Below are 24,355 nucleotides of genomic sequence, written 5' to 3'. Positions count from 1 at the left end.
ACCCAATTCTGAAACTCTCAAAGGTATTGGCTGGGTTTTATTTTGCTTTATTTCCTTTTATTTTGTTGGAACAGCAGTTATGTAGAGAAATGGATTCACTGGGTAAGCCTTGAATTCAACATTCACGAAGATTCATTTTAGCTTCTGATGCAATCCATTTCAACCAATTAGCCACCTTCTGATTTTGACTCAGTTCTATCAAAATATGTAATCCCGCTGATGCCACACAGTTTCCTGAGTGTGAGGCTTAGGGGCAGCTTTTGTGTGCTGGCCTGGGGCATAAGAAATACTGCTGAGTAACTCTGAGCACCAAGTCAATGCCCCTTTCTCGATATGTAGCCATTCATCAGGATTGAGCGGCGCAGAGTTAATGAAGGGAGCCGTCCCACGTAGCAGATCAGAACCAGCAGGCAGCTAACACCTTGGGTGCCCTCAGCCCAGAGCCCAAGAGTTCTCTGCTCTCTTCCCACTCCTTCCTGCCCCCCCTTGGTCTTCGGAGAGGTACAGGAAAGAATGCTCCCAGGTGACTGGGCTTCTCAGAGGCCAATCTCAAGTAAGCCAGGCCTAGCCTTCCCTCTCTTGCTTCCCAGCTCACTGCTGCCATGGAGACCAGACGCCTCTGAGTTCTGCATTTTATCTGGAGTCCAGCCTTTAAACACCTTGGTTAAATCAAACCCGCTTATTCCCCAGGCTCCCCAGGGTGTGAAAATATCTAAGCTGGATTTCTTTAGCCAAATGGCTCAGGGGTCTCCTTGCTATGTCCACAGGATGGTCTATAGGCTCTTGCTCAGGTCCTGGCATGGGGGTGGTGGCCTGAGGTTCTGCAGAGGCCTACACACTCGTTCTTTTCTCTCTAGAAGAGGAGACCTACTAATTCCGAACCCTGTATCACACACAGCCACGGCAGTGCCCAGACAAATGGGCCGGTGCGAGACATGAGCATAAGTCCAGGGGGCGCAGGGGCTTCGGCCCAACAGTGCGGCTTGAAAAAGGGTTGAGGGAAGACACCAAGAACAGTGCTGGCTGGGACGTCCACAGCGCCCGTGGGACCTGGCGAAGCTGAAACAGGCCCCTGCCTGTTTTGATTACCTTTCTCCTTCCCGCAGCCACCCACACCCTCAGAATCTGTCTTCACCCAAAGCTCCCCCACCCTTTGCCCTCTCCTATCTCCTACCCATCACCTAGACCAGAGGGCTCTGGTCTTTGCTTCCCTGCCCGGCCTTCTTCCCCGTAAACCATTTGCCCAGGTTCATCACTGGCTCACGTCTGCATGTTCTCGGAATGTTGGAGCCCATCTCCGCTTCATTCTCTTCTCAGGGAGCAGCTCCCTGGGCCGGGCCCCGAAAATCCCCCCAGCCCTCCATCTGGACCACTGTTTCTTCTCCTTAGCTCTGGGGGCTGGAGCAGCAGGGCCGCCATCTCTGCAACTCCCCTCATTGTTGACACTTCTAAAAGGGCATCGGGATGGACACTTTCCAGCTCTGATCCCAGCACCTGCTGATGTCCCCACCACTTCTGTTCCCTCACTTTCTGCCTCAGGCCCCGTGGGCAGTCTGGCTAAGCAGCGGGATTGGCCATCTCCAGCCTGGTTCTCAGGGAGCGTCACTGAGACAAAATGAAGACATTCTGTTCAGGAGCTTCGTCGGGGTTAGGATGGCCCTCGCAAGCAGCAACTTCTTGCATTCTGGCCTTTTCTCCATCTCCCAGGTAATCTCAGAGAAGTCCCAAGGCTCTGAGCACCCTGCAGCTGTGCAGGTGTCTGCTCAAGGCAGCAGGGTCCTCATTCCACTCTGGGCTCTGGAGATGGGTGAGAATGATGCTCTGGCCTGGCTGGGCGTGGCTCAGCGGTTGAGCATCTACCTAGGATCCAGGAGATCGGGGTTCGATTCCTGATCAGGGCACATGCCCGGGTTGCGGGCTGCAGCCAATCAATGACTCTCTTATCATTGATGTTTCTGTCTCTCTCGCTCCCTCTCCTTTCCTCTCTCTGAAATCAATAAAGATATGTTTAAAAAAAAAAAAAATGATGCTCTGAAGCCGGACTGGCTGGGTGACCAACTATCCCCACTCACCAGAGCCTGGGGGTTCTGAGGACACAGGCCTTCCCGTGCTAAAACGGCAACAGTCTTGGGCAAACTGGGATGGCTGGTCACCCTAACCCTCATTCTCAGCTGATGAACTTGCTTCCAAAATCGCATAGGTCCACCTGCACTCATCTGTGGTCATATGCTCTCTGCCTTCTGTCCAGGACTCTAAGGCCAGCCCCTCCACCTGGGTGGTAGGGGCTCTTGCCCATTTGCTCTCACTCATCAAGGATCTCATTCCTGAAATCCCCTCCCCACCTGCATTATCAATTTTCCCTTCTTTACAGGGTCACTCCTGCACATACTAATATATTGTGATTTCTCTGGTCTTAGCAACAAACCAACAAATCTCTCTATCCTACTCCCTTCCATCTGCTGCCCTCACACTCCACCCTCCTTCACATTAGACACTAAACACTACACCTGCGGTCTCCTATTCCTCTTCTTCCACTCGCTTATTTTAAAACTCTTTTCTATTTTCATTACACACTTCAAACACGTCCCACGATAGAGAGGCTGGCAGAGTGGCCTCCCTCTTCCCATTACTCGGCTTGCCCAGATTGTGTGGAAGCATGCCCCAGACATTATTCAGTCTCTCTCGCTTCCATCAGGACAGATTTGTGCACTGCCACCCCAGACCACTCTTGCCAAGGTCACCAACGACATCCACGTCGCACCCAGGGCTCACGTCTGGGCTTCATCCCATTGGACCTCTTTACAGCTTACAACAGCAGCTCACTCTCTCCCTTGGAAACACTGTTTGTTTTTCACTTGAGTTCCAAGACATCACACTGCCATGATTTTCTTGCTTCCCGGCTGCTCACACTCGACTAGTCTCCTCTGTAGGTCCCTCCTCATTGCCCCAACTTCTCCATGTGAAGGTGCCCGGTGGCTCCCTGCTAGAGCCTCTGCTCACCTGGGACGTGACACTGACTCCCTAGCTAATTTCGCCCAGTCTCCTGGCTTCGTGTCAAACGCCCACATTTATATCCCAGCCAGACATCTCCCTTGAACTTGACATTTCCACATGGATTATTAATAAGCATCTAAAACTTAATATGAAGCCAGAATGAATTTACCTCACCTTCAACCTCTGTCTAAGCCCTGTCCCTCCCACGGTCTTCCATCTGCCAAATGCCTCAGGTAAAAAACATTCTGTATTTCATGTGGCCTAGAGTGGAAACCAGATCCTTAAATGGCCCCACGGGCCCTGTGTGTCCAAGCCCCAGCCACGCTCTGACCTCAACCTACTGCTCACACTCAGCTCCGTCTGCATGTCTCATAGCTGTCCCCATGCAGGCCAGGTGAGCGCGGCATCACTGCTCCCTCTGCCTGGGGGACCCTTCCCCAGAAATCCAGCTGACTCCATCCTTCACTTCCTCTGTCTTTGCTCAAATGTCACCTTTTCCTGCAATCTTCTGATGCTCTTTTAAAAACGGCAGCTCCTCCCTCCCTTTCTCTGCCTCATTTTGCTCCGTAGTTCTTAACTCCATCTTGACACGCCTCATACTTTTTTCATCCTTTATTTCTATGATCGCTTACTGTCTGCTGTATCCTCAGCGCCTAGAACAGTGTCTGGCACAGAGCAGATGCTCAGCAAATGTGCTCACGTGAAATGAATGCCCACGGGGGCAGTAGTGTGCACCTCCTACAAAGGGGCAATCGCTTCGGAGCTCCAACCATTTAGCAAAGGCTTCGGGATCCCTCTCCCTATCTCTCTCACACAGACACACACCCTCTCGCTGGCTCCTGGAATGGTGGAAACGGCCTAGTGAACAGAGAAAAATACCAGAAGAGGGGCGGCAGTAACCGGCACATCACAATCACTCTGCAAGCTGCCTGCTTACAGAGACGGCTGCAGTGAGCACATGTGCGCTTGCTGCCACGGCCCCATGGGACACAGACCTGGGGTGGCCTGGGGTGCACTGGTGGAGGTCACTGGAGTTAACACGATTGATGTGGAGGGGCTTCTGGAAAGCCTTTTGGCTCTTTCTACCAGACTCAAGAAAGAAAAAAACCCCCACAAAAACCTGCCTGAAAGATTTTAACCGGACTACCTAAGTAGAATAGCATCTCTGTAGGTGTAGTCAGACCCTGAAAAATTATTAGAGAGGAATGAACCTCCTTTCAGAAAGGACAGACCCTGCGAACACCGTGTTAATGCTCCTCTCCCGGTCCATCTCCTTTTCGTCACGCCCTGTCTTGCAGAATGTGCACCTCTAGTAAAAACGGCCATGGGCACCGAGTGCTCGCCCACGTGTGGCTCCCGCTGAGCCACCGCCCACGCACCACTTCCGCTCCTCCCACTGTCACGGGGCAGGATACACGGTGGCTGGGGGTATAATCCCAGGAAACAGGCCCGGATTGGGAAGGGAACATACTAACTGTGTGCTGCTGACCTGGGGCAGTGAACTCAGCCGCTCTACTTTCAGGTTTTCACCTGTAACGTGGGGATAACAGGAGCTCTCTGAAGTTGAAGGACATGTCTATCTCCATGATGCCTCTGGGGCCCATGCAGTGGAACATGGGACAAGTGTCATCCCAGCTCCCAATGACGGCTACCGTGCCCTTCGGAACAGGGCCCACCCAGGCTCCGTTCTTAGATGAGCAGTCCCATTCGAGGTGCGCGCTCAGTTCGGTGATGTGGGCGGGCAGGGTGACGGTATCATCTAAAGCGCGTGTTGGCTACCCCGTTAGTTCTGAGAGTTACGCTGGGTCTACACAGTGGCCATGTGCCCCCAGAGGCCTTAGGCAAATGCAGGACAAAAGAAAAAATAATAATAAATAAAGGAAGGGGGACCAGAAAAGGGCAGGAACTGGAGTTGAAACAAAAGAATAAACAAAGGAAGGGATGGAATGTAAGATAATTAAATACACAGGACGGAGACTGGTGCCGTGCTAGAGGTTTCTGCGTGGCCCCTTCCCATGGGGCACCCACAGGGGGTCGGTTTCCTTACGGGTGCCCTCAGCGTTCAACTTGGTTCGCTCTGAAGGTGGGGAGAGTGGAGCTTGGCCTTTTTGCAGAGACCTAGGTTTGTGTGGGGACTAAGGAGACCCTGATATTAGAAGGGAATCCTCATTTCCAAAGCACCCTCCTCTGTCCCCACCCCCCACCCCCAGTCTCTGTGCTCATGAAATTTAGTTATTACCTAAATAGGAAAATACACACAAGGTACATTCCTGGAACGGGGAGGTTTCGGAGCCTTTGGTGGAAGAGAATGGAGAAGAAAGACCTGGCAGAGGTGATGGGCACAGGACAGGCCACGCATCCAGGTGGGCTGGGTAAGGCCACCCAACAAGGTAAGGTGGGGAGAGAGTAAGCAGCAGCCACAGCAAAGCCTCCACACAAGGGCAGGGTGAGCCTCCTGGATGCCCCCGGTGACAGTGACCCAAGGGACAGGTAACGACAGAGGATGGCCTTTATGCTGCTCTGATGGAGGTCCAGTTAACCTGAAGGCAGGCTTACGCCCACGGCCTGACAAATGCATGCTCTGGCTCCGCTGGGCTCTGAGCCCGCCTCCCTCTACCCTTGGCCTCGTCTATCCTGCCGCACTCTCCCTGCCTCCCGCCTACTTCTTCACACCGAGGAGGCTTCCACCTCAGGGCCTTCGGGTTGCCTCTGCCTGGGATGCAGGCCTCTGCTCAGCTGCTACCTGATCCAGGAGGCGTTCGCAGACAGCAGTGCTCCCGGCCACGGAGCTCCCTGCCTCCTTGCACTTGTCATCGAGAACTGATTTTGTCTGCTCCCCCAATGGATTATAAGCTCCATAAGAACAGATTCTATTCTGTTTAGTTCTGAATATTGCTTGGCACATGCAAGCCTTATGAAACGTTGTTGAATGAATGTGTGGACCAAAAGTTATAACTATATATATATATATATATATATATATATATATACACACACACACACACACACACACACACACACATATATATACACACACACATATATATATACACACACACACACATACATATAGACTTATACACACACACACACACACATATATATATACACACACACACACATATATATACACACACACACACATACATATAGACTTATACACACACACACACATATACACATATACAATGAGTTCTATTGATTGAACTGTTTGGTGTTTCAAGGTAAACCACACTTACAAGGAGGAGGGATACGGGTGGAAAACCACTGCAGTTCAGAAACCTTAGTAAGAGTCGCCGTGCTGTTGACAGCTCTGCTCTTTGGGTTGTAGGAGCATGGCAACCAGCCTCCTAAATGGCCCTCAATGATCCTTGGCACCTGCTATTCACACCCTTGCGTAGTCTCTTCCCATTCTGAATAGGGCTGACTTTGTAACCAACAGAATATTGTGAAAATGATGTTGTGCAGCCAATAGATTTGGTCATAAAATACATCGTGACTTCTGTCTTTCTCTTCCTTGGATCACCCTCTCTGAGGAAGCCCAGCCACCATACTGTCAGGACACTCAAGTCATCAGAGAGAAAACAGCATAGGGAGAAACTGAGGCCCCTGCCAACAGCTGGTACCATGTGAGAGAACCACGTGAGAAGCAGGTTCTCCGGCCCCAGCCAGGCCTTGAGATGATGCAGCTCCTGCTGACACCTCAACTGCAACCTCATGAGGGACCCCGAGCCAGGAGCACCCAGCTCAGCTGCTCCCGAATTCCTGACCTGCAGGGACTATGGGAGATAATAAATGTTTATTATTATTTTAAAATGCTACCTTTTAGAGTGATTTGTTTCACAAGTGATAGATAATTATCACAAAGTGGATGGCCCGGGGGTCGGCCAGCCAGGTTTGAGCTGATACGGGGACGACTAAGGGTTGTGTATTTCACTGGTTCACCGTGTAGCCCACTTCCACCTCTGGGGCCAGCTGGTCTCCATGTGATTCTGCAACTCTTATTAGCCACACATGCCACCTGTATCCTCAATAAACTTTATTTAGACACAAACAGACACAACAGAGAATACATACACAGATACAGATTTTTTTTTTTCTCTATAGGATGAACAAACATCACAGAGGGAATTTAAAAAGTAGGTGCATGGAATGTAAGAAAATATCGCAAAGTTCCTTGTTCACTCACACTTAAAACAGACACATATTTCAGAGGAAGGCAGGGATGCAGCACCCCTGCGACAGAGTTCACAGTTGTTCTATAACAGTACACTGGTGTCAGGAAGGTAATCAAGGAAGTTAGAGGGCCAGTTACTCTTGATGTGACAGAATGCTCACGACACTAGCAGGACTCTGTTTAAACAAAAGACAGAATCGAGGATTCCAGACCCCTGCACGGATGCTCTGCAAGCTCTCAGCTGGGTCATAAAGCAGCTCGGCAGAAATGCTACAGTAGCTGTCATCTTGCGGCTTGAAGGTCTGTGGAGCCGCCACCTTGGCGTCCACACCATAGAGAGTTTGCACAGACACACTGCGGACGCTGGAACTCGACATGCATGCTGGCTTTTGCAACCCACAGTACACAGCATGACAACAGATTAGAAAACGTGGCTTTAAAAAAAAAAAAAAAGGAATAATAGCCAAGAAGACAACGAACGCTTTGGAAGCGCGGCCGCCTCCGTGGGCGGTGTTCCCCACCGCGCCGCCTGCGGTCCCCTCCCCCGGGGGCCGGCGCCGTGTCCCGCCCCGCCGCATGGGCGGAGCAGGGTGGATGTCTCTTGGAAGTCTATTATTGCCCTCTAAAGTCACCCCCGTGACCTCCGGGGCGCTCCTGTCAGAGCCACGCATGTCACCAGAACCGCCGGCGACGGAACCACCCCACTCACTCCTCTGGCCTCCACACCATCTTCGGGTTTCACATCGGGGGTCCCTAGGCAACCTCTGTATTTTAGTAAAAAACGGTTTCCACTGTACCCTTCGAGTGTCCTCTTCCTAACGTGACAAATCCGGACGAGATGAAGTTATGGAGATCAGCTCCTCCACTTCGGTGAGCATCTTTCCCATAATGTCCTGCAAGAAGACGGGCAGAATTACCTGCGCATCCACGACAACCCGGGCGCGTGCTGCGGCTCCGGCTCCCCCGCCGCGGGGTGGCCCGAGCGCCCAACTCAGGCAGGAGAAGCAGTCAGTAAAAAAATATATATATAATTTTATAAATTTATATATAAATATACGATATATATTTTATAAAAATATATATTTCATCATATAAATATTTATATAGTAATATATAGCATACAAATATAAATATATTTAGATATAGTATATATTACTGGGCAACAAAGTGTGCATATGCGTGTGTGTATATTACACACACACACATATATATATATACACACACACACACACATATAAATGGTTCAACAAAGAAGAAAGCTCTGGGAAGGTTACATTGAGAGCTGAAAGCAGGGGGTGGAAAGGGAGACACGCAGCTTGATTTTGGCCACACGTCTCCCTTTCTGTGCGAGCACATCAGAACAGCAGGCTGTTTGTCCTACCACCCTCTTCACTGCCTCAGCCTCCTTCCTTCTCTTTCCTGCCTTATTCATTCGCTTTCCTTCTAGCCAAAGCACAGGGGCGTGGGACTGGGGGGCTGCTCTGCGTATGCGCATGCCTCTGAATCATGCCACCTCCTGCGGAACAACAGAGCCTCGTGGCTTAGGAGACACCTGACATCAGCTGAAGCTGGCAAGTAGAACTATGATCATAACATAAACCACTGGGGAAAGGTTTCTGTGCTTTCCTGTCCAAAATTTCTGCAATAAGATCTTGTCCCCAGGCAGCCTAGTGCATCCATCTATGCCCGCCTGTGGGGTGGGGTGAGGAAAAGACTGAGGGCAGGTTAGAATCCTGCAAGAAGAAATTCAAAGAGAAGAGAGTCCATGTTCTGCTTCTGACATTTGCAGTATGCTTGAAATAAAGACACTGTAAAGAAAGAAAGAATGCCCTGAACGCCATCCTGAGGTCTGTACGTGGGGAAATGGAGAAGAGCCCTATTTTTGACATGTTTCCCCAAGAGCGTATTAAAAACTGTACTTATAATTCTAACAATGCGAAGGACTACCTAAGATGTAATGTTAAGCCAAAAGGTGGACAGAAAATGCTATATTAAATATAATCACAATGCTGTAAAAAAATTCACACCAGTGCATTAAAAAAAAAAGATTAAACGAAAACACACCTGACAGTGACGACTGTCTTTGGATAGTTAGAACACAACTTCTATCCTTTCAACTTTTCTATATTTCCCATCTTTTTCTATAAGAAGTATGAAATTTCTATAGTATAAATAGGTAAAATAAATTTCTAATGGGAAAATGTGTGGTAAGTATAAAGGCAACCTAAGCCATGTTTTTTCTCAGTGGGGCACCCTGTGCATTAGAAGATCTCAAACCTGGGTGCAGGTCAGAATCATCTGGAAGGTTTTAAAAGCACAGCCATCTAGACACTACTCCAGGGGTTGTGATTCAGTTGGCTGGGCAGGGCTCAGGAAAGCATATTTTTGAGGAGCTCTCAGGTGGTTCTAATATGCCAGGGGGAAGGAGAACCACTGCTCTAGAGTAAGTGGAGAAACAGCCTAAATGCAGTTATTCACGTGGGTTCAATGACCATTTGCTGGGACCCTCGTGGGTGCCCGGAACCACCCACTGTGTAAGTCCCAAGCTCCAAAATGCTGCACCCACTATATAAGTCCCAAGCTCCATAATGCTCCACCCCCTATACCAGTTCTGAGCTCCAAAATGCTGCACCCACTATATAAGTCCCGAGCTCCATAATGCTCCACCCTCCTTCCTTCTCCCAGATCAGTGGTTCTCAAACCTAGTGTGCAAAAGAAAAACCAGGAGGGCGTGTTCAAACAGACTGCTGGCCCTGCTGCCAGAGTTTCGGATTCAGTACACCTGGGGTGGGGCTCATGATTTTGCATTTCCATCAAGTTACCTGCTGATGCTGATGCTGTTGGGCCCAGGAACCAACTCTGCGAACCACTGTCCCAGCACATCAGAAGCATAAGAAAATGTCACCACTGTTTCCCTCAGACCCTCCACTCTGGAACATATACCTCACTCCTACGGGGAACACAGCTTTCCACAAGGAACTCTCTTGCTATAAAATACTTGGTTACAACCCAAAGTTTTATAGAATAGAATGATTGGAGCTGAACTAAGAGGCTTCTGCCCATATCCCAAGCCATACCATAGCCCCAGAAACCAGACTCTAGTACTTGCAGAAATTTGTCTTCATCAGGGGAGAAAGGAGGGACAGGCAGGGCTGTGGGGAGGGGTGCACTACAAGTGCCAGGGAGAGGGAGACCGTGGCCACTTTCTCCCCACCCCATCTCCAGGCAGCAGCCGAGTAAGAAAAGGTAGTAACAAATTAGAACCCTCATAAATTTGGATCTCATTAATTCAGAACCTCTGATACATCCTGCAGAATCTGGGCTGGTTTATTTTTGTGCTTCTTATAAATAAAAAATTTTATAAACAAATCAATACTGAGGAAGCTGGAACACAAAACAGTGCCTGTGCTACTTATAATTATCCTTACCTGTCAGCTGGAACAAGGTCCCCTAGGATGAAGCACTGCCCTAGTGCTTTGAGGCTAAGCTGTTTGAAAGGAAACTGAAATTTCCTAATCACCTACTATATGCCAGGTAGAGGGACAGAGCTTCTGAAAACACAGCTTAATTTTTGCATAATAATTATGAACACTTTGTAGCATGATACAATTTACAAAGATCTTTCATATGTACTATTTATTTAAAATCTGAATCACTACTGCATGGTGAGTTGTCTATTATGACTTATTTTCCCATTTTATTGATAGAAAAACTGAGGTTGGAGTCCACAATCTTTCTACAACTCTCACCCTAGCAACCTCACCCGGCACCACCCAAGTGCCATGGTGACTCCTCTCTGAGACGTCAGCCAGGACCCAGGGGGCACTCCGAGCCACAAGTTCACCTGGTGTTGAACAAGTTCTTTGAAGCTGGAGCTCAGAAGTGTTGAGCTTCAAGGACTGAGGTTTTGAATTGGGAAAAGAGAGGGTGTGCTGAGGGGCCAGGACCAAGAGCATTGGACAGGAATAAAGAATTGATGGTCAAATCAGTTTGGAAAACATTGAGTTAAATGAAATGGCAAGTAAACATGAAAACCAAGTCTAGGGGTTGTCAGTGAGCACCCAACTCTCCAGGGTCATCTCTTGGCACACTTTATACTCTTCAGAGTCATCTCTTGGGACACTTTTGAGGAAGGCACAGTGGCAGTTTCTGCTTTTGCTCAAGCCATGCTCCTTGAACTTGAGCCCATCAGACTCACCTGGGCTGCACACAGATTGTCAGGTCCCAGCCCTGGGAGTGCTCATTTAGTAGGTCTGAGGTGAGGCCTGATCATGTGCATTTCTAGCAAGTTCTCAGGTGATGCAGGTAACTCAGGACCAGAGACCACACTTTATGAATATTGTGTTAGAGAGAACCAGCGACAGGTCGCTCCTCCACTGGATACAGGAGGTCAGGGTCTAGGATGATTTCCGTCTCTGTGCCCTCCAAGGAACAGCTGGTTTAGCCTGAACAAGGGCAGTGTGAAGAGAAGCACAGTGGGTAACAGCGGAGCCCTACACAGGTGGACGGTAGGAAGGCGGGGGCCAACGCCTCTTGTTTGCCCTGGCGATGCGGAGTTCATCAGCTGATGACATGAATGTTATAAAAAGATACCATAGAATTCTTTAGCCATAACACAAAGTCCCATGCCATTCTCTGTCTGGGAGCTACTACCCCAAGCGTATGCTCTCTGCCGACCCTGAGGCAGGGAGCCAGAGGAGCACAAACATTGCCCAAATTACAGTTCCAGAAAAATAGCCATGTATCCAGCAGAGCTCCAGGAAGAAATAAGCAAGGGCTCTGTGGGCACCCCTGGGACAGAGCAAGGGCATGTCATTGTCACAACACAGGCAAACACACGGCCCCAGAAGGGAACAAGGGGGGCCTCAGGCTGCAGATCATGCCCCCTACCACTTGAACTGAACTGTGCTAAGAGGGATGACTTCCCAGCCTCCAGGTCTGCTGCTTCCCATCACCATCACCATCACCATCACCATCACCATCACCATCACCATCACCATCACCATCACCATCACCATCACCATCACCTGGAAGTCACAGCTCAACTGTCCCCAGGCAGGAGGCAGGAGAGAGCTAAGGCGAAGCCTGAGGCTGGGTTCTGGCCAGCTCTGCAATGCTGGGGGCTCCATTAGGAAGGAGCCCTGAGTAAAAAGAGGGAACATTTCTGTGTAAAAGAAGTTTGTTGCAAGAAACAGGAGGGAAAAAATGAAGCAATATCTGAACGGTGATCTCAATAAGATTTAAGAGAATTCTGCATCTGTGAAGATAGGTCAATAGCCACAGGAGAGAAACAGACTGATCAGGACAGTTTACCTGAGCCGCATATGGACAAGAGAGTGGATACCCAAGGAAACTGGTGAAGAAAACTCCGGTGAGAGAGATGTATGGGGTACTCAGCGGGAAAGACAGAGAGACAGAAACAACGGGAGAAAAGAAGAGGCAGGGCCACTATGGAAGCTACTATTTCAAACAGTGCTCTTCGCAGAGAGACAGATGGATAATTCAGAAGGAATCATTAAAACTTATGTTTTTCTGATGGAAGACTTTAGTCTTTAGATACAAAAGTGATCAAGCATCAGCCCCAGCTGGTGTGGCTGGCTCAGGGGTGAGAGCATCGGCCCTTGGACTGAAGGGTCTGGAGTTGGATTCCGGTCAAGTTGCAGGCTCGATCCCGGCCCCAGTTAGGGTGCGTGTGGGAGGCAACCAATCGCTGTGTCTCTCTCACATTGATGTTTCTCTCTCCCTCTGAAAAGCAATGGAAAATATATCCTCAGGTGAAGATTAAAAAAAAAAGATTAAGCATCAGACTATATATTAGAAAGAACAGTATCTAAATATACTCCAGTGAAATGCCATTTAAAAAATAAAAGGGAAAAGCCATCTTCATAAAACACTGAACCTATAGAAAGTGAAGCAACCCATTAAGGGTTTTGAACATTTTATTTCTGTAGAGGCAGGACGGTGTGCTGGTCACAGAACACGCACTGGAACCCGGCCGACAAGAGTCAAACCTCTTCGTGCATGTGTTTCTTCAAACGCAAAAGGGAAACAATAACAGAACCCATTTCATAGGTTGTTGAGAAGATTAAATGAGTTAATATGTAAGGCGTTTAGAACAATACTGCTAAGTGCTACTTAAGGGTTTGCTAATATTTTTGAGTAGAGATTTTTGTATTAAAAACTAATTAAAATAATGAAAAGAAGGAACAACAGAAAAATTTTCTTCAGAAAAAAACACAGACTCACCTGGCAGTTGTGACTCAGTGGCTGAGCATCGCACCAAGGGGTCACCGGTTCAATTCCCGGTCGGGGGACATGCCCAGGTTGCGGGCTTGATCCCCAGTGGGGGCATGCAGGAGGCAGCCGACTGATGTTTCTCTCTCACTGATGTTTCTATCTCTGTTCCCCTCTCCCTTCCTCTCTCTGAAATCAATAAAAAAAACCCAACATATTTAAAAAAACAAACAAAACCCCAGACTTTTCAAACTTAATAGAGGTAGAACAATTTGGAAAAGTACACACATGCACACACACACAAATACAGAAAAATACAAAAATAATTCAAGGAGAACTATAGACCTAAACATGAAAAATAAAACTTTAACCCTGTTAGAAAAGACTATTGAAGAATATGTTAATGATCTCAAAGCTGGGAAGGGTTTTGTTTTGTTTTTAAATATGTCTTTATTGATTTCAGAGAGAGGAAGGGAAAGGGGGAAAGAGAGATAGAAACATCAGTGATGAAGAGAGTCATTGGTCGGCTGCCTCCTGCACGCCCTATACTGGGGATTGAGCCTGACATCCAAGCATTGACCAGGAATTGAACCACAATCTCCTGGATCCTAGGTCGATGCTCAACCACTGAGCAACACCAGCTGGGCTGGGAAGGATTTTTAAACAAGAGTCAAAGGGCACAGACTGAAGAGGAAACAACTGAAAAATTTTAAACTGTGATACATAAAAAGCAATCATAAAACTACAAGTCAAGCGCTAGAAACATACATGTTCATTAATATCCAGAACACATAAATAACTTCAAGTTAATAAGAAAGTAAGACAACCCAACAGAGAAAACAGGCAGAAGAGATAACAGACAAGTCACAGAAGAACAAACTCGAAGGGCCCACACACACAGTGGTGTTCAATCTCACAAGTAATCAGAGAAAGCCAAATTAAAACCGTAATGAGATAGCACTTCAGACCCAGGAGACTGCAAAAGTGAAGACGCCTGAGACTACCGCCAGGGACAAGCAGGCACAAGAACTCCTGCGCTTCTGGGGGGGTGTGAACTGGTCCAAGGGCTTCGGAAAGAACCTTGCAACGGCTAATACAGGTGAGAGGCTGTATCATGAAACCGGCCACTCCACCTCTAGGTATGTGTCCTAGACAGGTCCTCAATAAGTGCAAGTAAAATGTGCAAGAACATGCTGATATGCAATACTGTTTGTGATAAAGACAAACTGGGGGAAAGCCCTCTATTCCTACCTAGAGAACAGTGATAAACAGCGGTCTACTCATGAAGCGTAACCCACACAGCCGCGCAAATGAAATGAGCCGGCGCTCTCAGTAGCAAAGGGTGATCTGCAGTGAGTGTGGAGTCCACTCACCAAGCTGAAGGAAAACAGGATGGTATCACCTAGAGAGTTTTACAACAGGCAATACAGCAGCCTACTGTTTAAGGATATGCGCATATGTACTGTTACACAAGGACAGGGAAATGATTAACACTGTTTTCAGGAAAACAGACACTTCTGGAGGTCAAGGGGAATGTAATTGAGGAAGGGTACAGGAGGTGCTTCTGTGTTTTATTTCCTATGCTAGATAATTGGGGAGCTGTTTGACTGTTAAATGATTCTTTTTTGTTTAACAACAGAGAGGTAGGAAGACAGATGAGAGATAGAAAGATAGGTAAATAAACAATGGGTGCATACATAGATATGTGCTGGATGGATAAATAGATAAATAGGTAATAGATTGACAGGTCACTAGTTAGTTAGCTAGTTAGTTTTTGGTTGAGTAACTGTTACCTAGGATCTTATCCACTGCCAAATTATCCTTCAACAATAAAGGAAACAGAGTCTCCAGTTTTTAAGAACTGAGACTAAATAATCTGCACATCCTCACTGAGGGAAAGAAAAAGCTACCCGATGATATTTGCCAAATAAGCAGTAAAACTGTAGAATTTCTAAAGTCATAGATGCGTTTATTTATAATCTTCAAGAGGTACACAAACCCCATAATTCATTAAGAAAAGATTGGTACATCAGATTCCACATTTTTAACTTTGAGCAAATTGTCTTTATTGGCAGAAATAAAGTTAAGTGATACTGGAGCTGCTCTGGAAAATCTGGTATGCAAATAGGGCAATAAAAGTGCACTACTGTGATGAAATAAAACCAAAAGTAGCTTCTGTGATAGGGGGAACAACTCTCTATCTTTCGAGCCTGCTTGAAATGCAGAGTATGAGCCCAGAACAGACACGGAGCCCAGTCTCTGGACAGCTGACAGGGAGCTCGGATGGAGCTCAGATGGCTTGGCAGCCTGCTAAGCAGTCACCTCACTGCTGAACTTCTCTATGGAAAAATATACCACAAACAAAAATCAATACAGGTGAGAAAGGGGTTTTCCCTCTGTTTACTGCTCAATCATATCAGTAATAATAATAATTATCATCATCATCATCTAGAAGAATCCACAAGGAATATAAGTAATTATCTCTCCCCCCCCAAAAAGAAAAAATATTAAAGGTCAATGGAGATATAAAAATGATTAACCTTCATTCATAATTAAGGAAATGCAAATCAAAATATGAAGTACCTTTCTAAAAAACTAATGGGCTAACCTTACCATGTGGTGTCCCCCAATGCCAGGGAACTGGAATGCCAGGGGAAGGGGCTCTTTCACTGCTGCCGATGGGAGTGTAAATTAGGGGTGGCTACTTGAAGGACAGGCGTTTCACTTGGTATCTCACAGCTAGGAGTTTACCCTACACATATGCCCTCAAGTTTTTCCATACTATTTGAACCAGCCTGGACAGTGACACGTTGATTGCAATAGTTCCTGTCACTGGTGGTGGTGGGGGGGCGGGGGGTTGGAGAAACTGGAATCCATGTGATGGAATATTATGTGGCTGTTAAAAAGAATGACGCAGACTTCTATGTGAGGATGGGGTGAAATCTCCAAGCTATAGAAGGAAAAAAAAAAAAAAAAAAAAAGCAAGGAATGGGGTAATGTTTCAGTCTGATTCCTTTCATATAAATAAGAATGAAAATAATATACACAAAAATATATAGAAACCCTGGTAGGTAGGATGGTTCATATAAACAATATTTGTTTCTGGAAATAATCATGCAAACAAACTACTAAAACTTCCTTTCCTTTGGGGAAAGGGTCTGGAATGAAGGATGAGAGGTATTCACCTCTGAGTTTTATTACTTTCTTTACTGTCTGACTTTTCTAAACATGTATATGGGTTATTTTAATTTTTGTACTATTTACAGAGTTTATCTGGAATTAAGGAATGGGATCTTGGACCATTCTTTGATTTCCTCTTTGTACTTATTTTTATGAAAAAACTGTAATAAATGTCATTTTATAAAAAGAAGTACAAAGGCTGGGGAGTGAGAAGGGTCACTTTTCCTTGTGTAAATGACAAGGCATTTATCAAGCACAGATACTAATACCCACCTGGCAGGAGGGTGGTAAGGATTAAATAAGATCCTGTTATAAATCTTTTCATCTACTACTCTGCACCGATAAGCCTCAATACATGAAGCTGCTACTCACACCAAGACTATAGTCTTTCCCCTTTCCCAGGCGGGAACTCCCTGGGGTCCTCTTACTCTGCATGTGCCCCAAGCTGCCCTCGGGCCAGAAGGAGCCCAGAGCAGAAGGAGCTGGAGAGAGCTCAGGCTTTGCTATGTGGCCTGATGTCTCTTCCCCCAGGAAACCCCAAGGCTCCTCCAGCTCCCCAGAGCCCACACCAGGTCTCCACAATGGGCAGAAGGGGAGCCAGGAGGCCTGTGTTCCTCTACACTGTCACTTCTTTCTGAGCGAGAAAGACAGCTCTGAGCTCCCTCCACCAAGGTAAACTGGGAGCAGGCCAGGTCTGATTGCAGGTTGCACTGACAGCGACTATTTACTAGTTTAAAAATCTCTGGAGAGCAGCTCCTGGGAACGCTTCATTTATGTCACAGTGCTAGTGCTTGTCACACAAGCCCATCAGGGCTATTTCCTCCAGAGTCTACGGAGTTAGCAGAGCTGCTGGCAAATACTTCGGGGAACCTCACCCATCTGCCCACCGACATCATCCCTCTGCTGACTCTGCAGCCAGGACCTGGAGATTGTCACCAGGTGGGCTGCACACCTGGCGAAGGCCATGCATCCATAGCTGTGAGGGCTCAGGGTAAACAATCGCATTTTGCCGGAATGTTCTGGGAACCACCTTGCCCAACACTCGCATTTGACAGAGGAGGAAACGGAAACCCAGAGGGTGAGTAGAGGTTTTCTCAAAGACACACAGATAGTTCTGGACACCACACCCAAACTCATGACTTTCAAAATGATGCTTTTAGCCCTAGGCGGTGTGGCTCAGTTGGCTGAGCATCGGCCAATGCACCGAAAGGTCGTCATTTCAATTCCCAGTCAGGGCACAAGCTTGGGTTGCGGGCTCCATCCCTGGTAGGGGGCGTGCAGGAGGCAGCCGATAGTTGTTTCTTTCTCTCCCCTCCTTCCTCTCTCTAAAATCAATAAAAACATACTTTTAAAAGACGGTGCTTTCATCTTATCATTCTGCTCTAGGGAAGCAGAAGCTCTTGTCAGATGCAGAAGGATTAGGCTCACAGGCCAGGCCGGTGGAGGGCAGAGCCTGGAAGACAGTTTCATAACCACTGCACTGGGGCAAATCCCCAGAAGGTCATTCATATACCAGCTCTTTTCAATCCAAATTAATGGCCCCCCTGAACCATCAGCTTTGTTGGTTTCAATTCAAGAAAGCTGGTACTTTGTGTTTGAAACCAAACCAAACAAATAAAAACCTCTGTACTCTACGGAGGTCTCCAGCTGTAGCCAAGGACAAACTCTAGGTCAACCTCATTCACTGGAACAGGGCAGCTCTGCTGTGGTCTCTTGTATATTATATAGGCTTTGGGGTAAGCTTTTTTTTTTAAAGAAAGCATTACATGGCTCAAAAATAAAAGTATGAAGACCACAGCTCTAGTGTGTCCTAATTATTAACCAAGAGGATGAGAGAGGGCTGCTTGGTGGTGACATTAACCTGCAGAGATTTTATGAAGACTAAACCCGCCCCCGTCCCCCACCACTGAGAGGGAATCGGAGAATGTTACAACTGAGGGAGTGCCCAAGCTCACCTTTTCCAGCCTTAATATTTACAGATGAGGAAACTGGGGCTGCGGAGAGAAAACGTAGTGCAAGGTCACGACTGCTGGCTGTGACTAACCCTTCCCAGGTGGGACCGAGCTCTCCCCACGCAGCCCACAGCCTCCTGCGCTGGGGCGAACGGTGTGGAGGTCGATTTCTATTCCAGGGGACCCCAGCGCCCCATTTATTTTTTCCTCGGGTGTACTGGCTGCAGTTCCCTTGGAAAGCTGCCCAAAGTCTAACCAAATTCCCGTCTCTGGCTGTGATCGCCATTTCAGTTCCATCTCATCCTTGACAGCAGGACCCTGGCTGAGAAGAGTCCTGAAGATCAGGCCTGGGTAGGCGAGGCAAAGGCTGCAGGGGCTCTGTGCAGGGAGGGGAGACGCCTTCCTTGCCCCAAACATCCTAGGAGATTCGGGCAGATCTCAGAGGTCAGTGCAAAAACCTGAGAATCGGTCAAATCCCCTCTTAGCGCCGGGCAGACACAGCGGGCAGCCGTGGGGCGCCTGAGATCTGCTCTCCTCTGTTTCCTTCCTCTCCTCACACTCTGCAAACACAGGGCTGCCTGTGAGCGCAGCTGAATTAGGGGGAGCAATGGAGTGACGCCGAAACACTCTAGCGTCTTAAGCAATTTTGTCACGTCCCTTTACCCGGAGACGTTGGCAACGAATGCCTTATTATCTAGAGGAAAATATTTGAAAAAATATTAATATTATCTCCACTTTGCAGGTGAGTAGATAGTGTCAGAGAGGTTAAATAGTTACACAAAGTCACAGAGTGGCCAACCTGTGATTTAGGACAGGACCTAAATCCCACTATGTATACTGGGGGGTCCCTTGCGTTCCACCTTGCTTCTTGCAAAGCCAAGCTTCTAGCAGCTGCTCAAGGGACCCCACCGCTTCCAAAGCGCCTGGGAGGGACCCTTCCGACTGAGACAGTGCAGCGTAAGAAATTAGAGAGAGATGATTTTTAGGGGCTATAATTTTTCAGACTTTATCTCCCAAAGGGAGGGCAATTTAATTTGTGGACTATTATATACCAATGAGAAAAGGTTCATAATGAAATGCGGGACTCTTTACGTCGATTTGGGTTAAGTACTTGTTGTCATGGTGATTAGGGCAGCTTGGAAAATCTGAAGTGAAAACACAAAACAAGACGAGTGAAATCAGGCCCAGGGCACAGCGTAGCCCAGAGCTCACTGCGTTAATGTCCCCTGTGACTCTGTCCAGATGTTTCCTTCCGGGAGCAAAGCAAGGTTGCCCACTCTGGGTCCCAGGCAAAGACACAAGGGAGCCTTGACCTATATGGGCAGGGCAGGGAGAAGGGGGTGGGGACCTCGCTGGGAGCATGCTAGGCTCATAGGCTCTGATTGGCCTCCCGTCTCCTTTCATCCCAGGTTGGGGGTGAACGAGGGGCAGCTGCACTCGTGCTAAGGGAACAGAAAGCTGCAGGGGAACATATATGGGAAATTACCCACATGAACTTCCCCCGACATTGTCCCCCCTTGGGGTGAGCTCTTGCAGTTTCCTCCACCCTGAAATCTACCACTCCCGGGGCGGGGGCAAGGGCATGGATGCCTCAGAGGCGAGGTGCTGAACAGCCTCCGTTTTCCCATTTTCCTCTGTTTGGCACGGTGAATTTATTAGTGCACACCCATGACCCAGGCTCTTGGTCCACCCACAAGGCAAGCCCATCATGCTTCTCCACCACCCCTCTCTTGCTGGGGCGCATCCCTGTCAGCAGCAAGCCCAAGGCCTCTCCCTTCCTTCTGCTCTCAGACACTTGGTCTTCTTTACTCAGTGGGTGGCAGGCAGAGCACGACCCTCCTCGAGACCACCTGGCTAACCCCTTCCCTGCAGGCCCTGTTCCTCCTATGTGTGTACCCAAGGCTGGCAACGGGGGTGGCAGGGCCTTCATCTGACCTCTGTGAATGGCATCACAGTGAGTCTGGCCAGGGAGAGGCACCAACAGGGGAGAGGGCAGGAGGAGGCTGAGACTGTACCCAGCCCCGTTCATGGATGGGCTGCAGAAGCTCCTCTCTGCACTGCGTTCCCTTCTTGTTCCCATCCCTGCTCCCGTCCCTGCCCCTCCAGCCCTGGAGCAGAATGGCATGCCACCGTCACTAGTCTAAGAAACTACACCATCCTCATGGTTTCTGTAAACCTACCTACTTCTTTTTCATGATGGTTTTGTTAAACTCTTCTCAAATTGCCCCTTTAGGAGGACCATCTGTTTGCAGCGCAGACTCTGATAAATCACCCGTCTCCATCCTGAGCCTTCCTCCCCCCCCCATCCAGGGGAGATGCCATGGTCCATCCTTGTAACTGCCCCTGGCCTCCGTCTCACTTCCCTGCACTCACCCAACAGAACCACCAGTGACAAGAGCCAACGAGCTGCCATCTAATAGCTGTGGGACTTTAGGTAAACGATGTGACCTCTCTGAACCCTAAATTCTTCTACTAAAAATGAAACTAATAGTAGTACTTAATGAAGGTTTTGTGATAATCAAATTAATAAATGGAAAGTGTTTAAGATCTTGAGTAGATACATTAAATAATAAATGGTAGCTGTTGCCATTCAAGGCCTGAGCAAGTGAGCCTGGCCGGGCAAAATCAGGCACAAATTCACAGTATGTGGGCAAAGGGTCTACACTCTAGAGCCGCACCAAGCATTTGGCTCAATCTCACCTCTGTTTCTTATTAGCTGTGCGATTTAGGACAAATTACTTAACCTCCCACTTCGCTCGTCTAAAAATGGGGACTACAGTATCACCTATCTCATAGGGTGACTGAAAGACATAAGTAACTTCCTTCACATCACACTTTGTTCTCAGTTCTCTCCCATCTGACTTGTACGTTCATCTCTCCACAAACCCATTCTCGCCAGCATCAACCATTGTCACAGTGGATAAAGGCCCATCCTAATTCAGCATGACCTCATCTTAACTTGACTGCATCTGAAAAAGTCCTATTTCCAAATGAGGTCCCACTCACAGGTACAGGAATGGGGACTTCAGCCTGTGTTTTTAGGGGATACAATTCAACCTAGAACAACGGTCAGAAGAGAACCTTATTTATACAGCCCCCTGACTGCCTCTCCTCCAGTCCTCCCCAGCGTCACGTACCCGATCCCAGAGTCTTGATTCCTAAGGACTATACACAAAATCTGTCTCTTTTGTGCCCGCTCTTCTCCATCTCCTGCCACCTCCTCAGCCAAGCCAGCCCCACCTCTCACCTGCAACAGCTGGAGCAGCCTCCCTACTTACCTCTTTACCCACTGCCATCTGTTCTATACATAGTGCAACTAAAAGTAACCTAAAAATAGACATCAGATCATGCTATGCCTCTTCTAAACATCTTTTAAGGCTGCATAATGCACTCAAATTAAAAATGTACAATTATCTGCAAGACACTCCATGCCAATGCCCTGCTGGTCTCCCTCCCTCATCCCACTTTCCTTGGGTTCTTTCTCTTCTTCAGGATGCCCAGCTCGTGCCTGTCCTATAGCTTTTGCACTCGCAGGTCCCTCCACCTGGAATACTCTGTCCTCAGACCTGTGCAAGCCTCGAGGCTCCTTAATCATTTAGGTCTTATTGCAAATGTTAACTCCTAAGAGAGATCTTCGCTGATCACCCCATCTACTGCAGGCTCCCCAGCATTCTCCATCACAGGGTTTTACTTTCATCATGTGCATCAATCATTATATAAAACTATCTTAGCCCTGGCCAGTGTGGCTCAGTTGGTTGTCCTGGGCACTGAAAGGTCACCTGTTCGATTCCCGGTCAGGGCACATAGCCAGGTTGCGGTGGGTTCCATTCCAGTCAGGATGCATGCGAGAGGCAACCGACAGATGTTTTTCTATCACACAGATGTTTCTCTCTCTCTTTTTCCCTTCCTCTCTCTCTAAAATCAATAAAAACCTATTTTGTTTAAAAAAAAAAACACCTATATTATTCACCTCCTTGGCTGTTGTTTATTGTATGTACTCCCTCTTCCACCCTCGAGTTTACATGCCACAAGAAGGAAAACCCAGAATCTAGAACAGTGCTGGGCACACAGACTGCGCCCACTGGATAGTTGTTGATGGAGTAAAGAAATTTCTTCTTTTTCATTTCCTAAATGCCAATTTAACAATTCATAAATCCATGCCGATTGCCTTAGAAAACATTAAACCATTAAAACATGTTTATGCTTTGACAATTTCAACCAATAATGTCTTTATATGTTCCCATATAAATTCATGCCAATTGCCTTAGAAAACATTAAACCATTAAAACATGTTTATGTTTTGACAGTTTCATCCAAACCTTAACTGGATTAGGAATCTGTTGACCCAAATGACATCAGTTGCAGTAATAATCATAATCATACTAACAATCGCTATTCTAGTTATTGTTTAATACTGAGGGTTCTATGAGCCAGACCTTCTGCTTTGTAACCACTATCTCATTTAATCTTCATAAAACCTCTGGCAGTGGGCGAGAGCACCTCTTATTTTGTAGTTGAGGAAACAATCCCAGAGTCTTTAGGTTTAATTATCTTGCTCCTAGTCACGTATCCCATTGGTGGATGGCCCAGGGCTCAAACACAAGTTTATTATGGCTTTAAAATTTTGATGTTTTTTAACCACAATGGGATAACACTACACACCCACCAGAACGGCTAAAATGAAAAAGACCGGCAATACCAAATGTTGCTGAAAAAACTGGGAATGATCAGAATGCCCATCAAATGGAGATTGAGTAATTATACTGTGGCATATTCATAAAGTTCAATCCTGTACAAAGTGTGAACTACCGGCATGTGAAACAACATAATGACTTTCTCAGGTATAATATTAAGTGAAAAGCCAGACGTAACATAGTACACGCCCTACAGTTCCATTTATATGAAGACCAACACCAAGTTCTTTTGAAAGAGACTCCAAAAGAAGAGGCAAAACTATCTGATAATTACAGGATCAGAACTGTGGTCATCTCCAGGGGTTAAATATATATTGGGAGGGGGTCACAGGGAATCACACAGGGTGCTGGATAAGGGAGGGGGGATGGATGGATAGATGGATAGAAGATGAGAGATGATAGAGAGACATGTAAAAAAGTCATTGATTTATACACTTAAGATCAGTACACATTCCATATTTTAGGATTTATGTTACACCTCAATTTTTAAAATCCATGCTTTTAACCCTTGAATTAAATTAACCCTGAATTGTACCCCAATTATAACAACATCAAGAGGAAGGCAACTATCTTAGTTTTCTAGTCCCCTAAATGCCTGTATTTAACTAAGTTTACAATTAAAAAACCCATGAAAGCTGCAAAGGAACTTAGAGGCCCCCCTCATTAGGAGAATGAAGCAGACCTGGAAGGGGGGCATGAGTTGTAAACGCAATTTGCTTCTTCTAAAGGGCGGCTTCGCCTAAGGCAGCCGCCTCCTGCCTCCAAGTCCTCTGTGCAACCTGCTCAGAACGAGCGAGCGAGACTCGGGGTGCACCTGGGGGAGCTGGCCGGGTGCTGATGACACTCAGCAGGCGCCCCTCCAGGGAAAAGCGAGCCTATCGCTGGAGGAGGGGGGGACGGGGCGGGAGTCGGGGAGGCTGTGAGCGGCTCCCGAGCACAGACTCCGCTCCCCCACGAAGCTGTCGCAGCAGAGCCCCTCGTGCGGGGCGTGTGGTGAACAAGGTTCCAGAAGAAAGCGGCACTGCACGCGCCAGGAAGCCAGTGTTCATTTCAGCAGCTGGCCCGGGGACATTTATTCCGCTAATAAACTCAGAGGAACAGTGACAAGGCCCAGGACTCCGTCT

General features: G+C 47.6%; 1 protein-coding gene across 4 annotated transcripts in view; it reads right to left on the bottom strand.

The window, feature by feature from the left end:
* Window positions 1-24,355, bottom strand: part of SHISA6 (shisa family member 6) — a gene marked incomplete at both ends in the record, with an annotated part of 269,709 nt that overhangs the window by 133,938 nt on the left and 111,416 nt on the right. For 2 of the 4 annotated variants that reach the window (XM_081161725.1, XM_081161726.1), the window contains one exon: window positions 7,969-8,064. The exons of the other annotated variants lie outside the window; for them this stretch is intronic. In XM_081161725.1, coding sequence (XP_081017851.1) covers window positions 7,969-8,064 — 96 coding nt within the window. The remainder of the gene's footprint in view (window positions 1-7,968; window positions 8,065-24,355) is intronic. 4 annotated transcript variants of the gene reach the window in all.

Source organism: Miniopterus schreibersii (assembly GCF_964146895.1).
Source record: "Miniopterus schreibersii genome assembly, chromosome: 16".
In the NCBI taxonomy this organism is placed as follows: domain Eukaryota; kingdom Metazoa; phylum Chordata; class Mammalia; order Chiroptera; family Miniopteridae; genus Miniopterus; species Miniopterus schreibersii.
The sequence above is the reverse complement of the archived record's forward strand: the minus strand, read 5'-3'. Positions and strand labels throughout refer to the sequence as shown.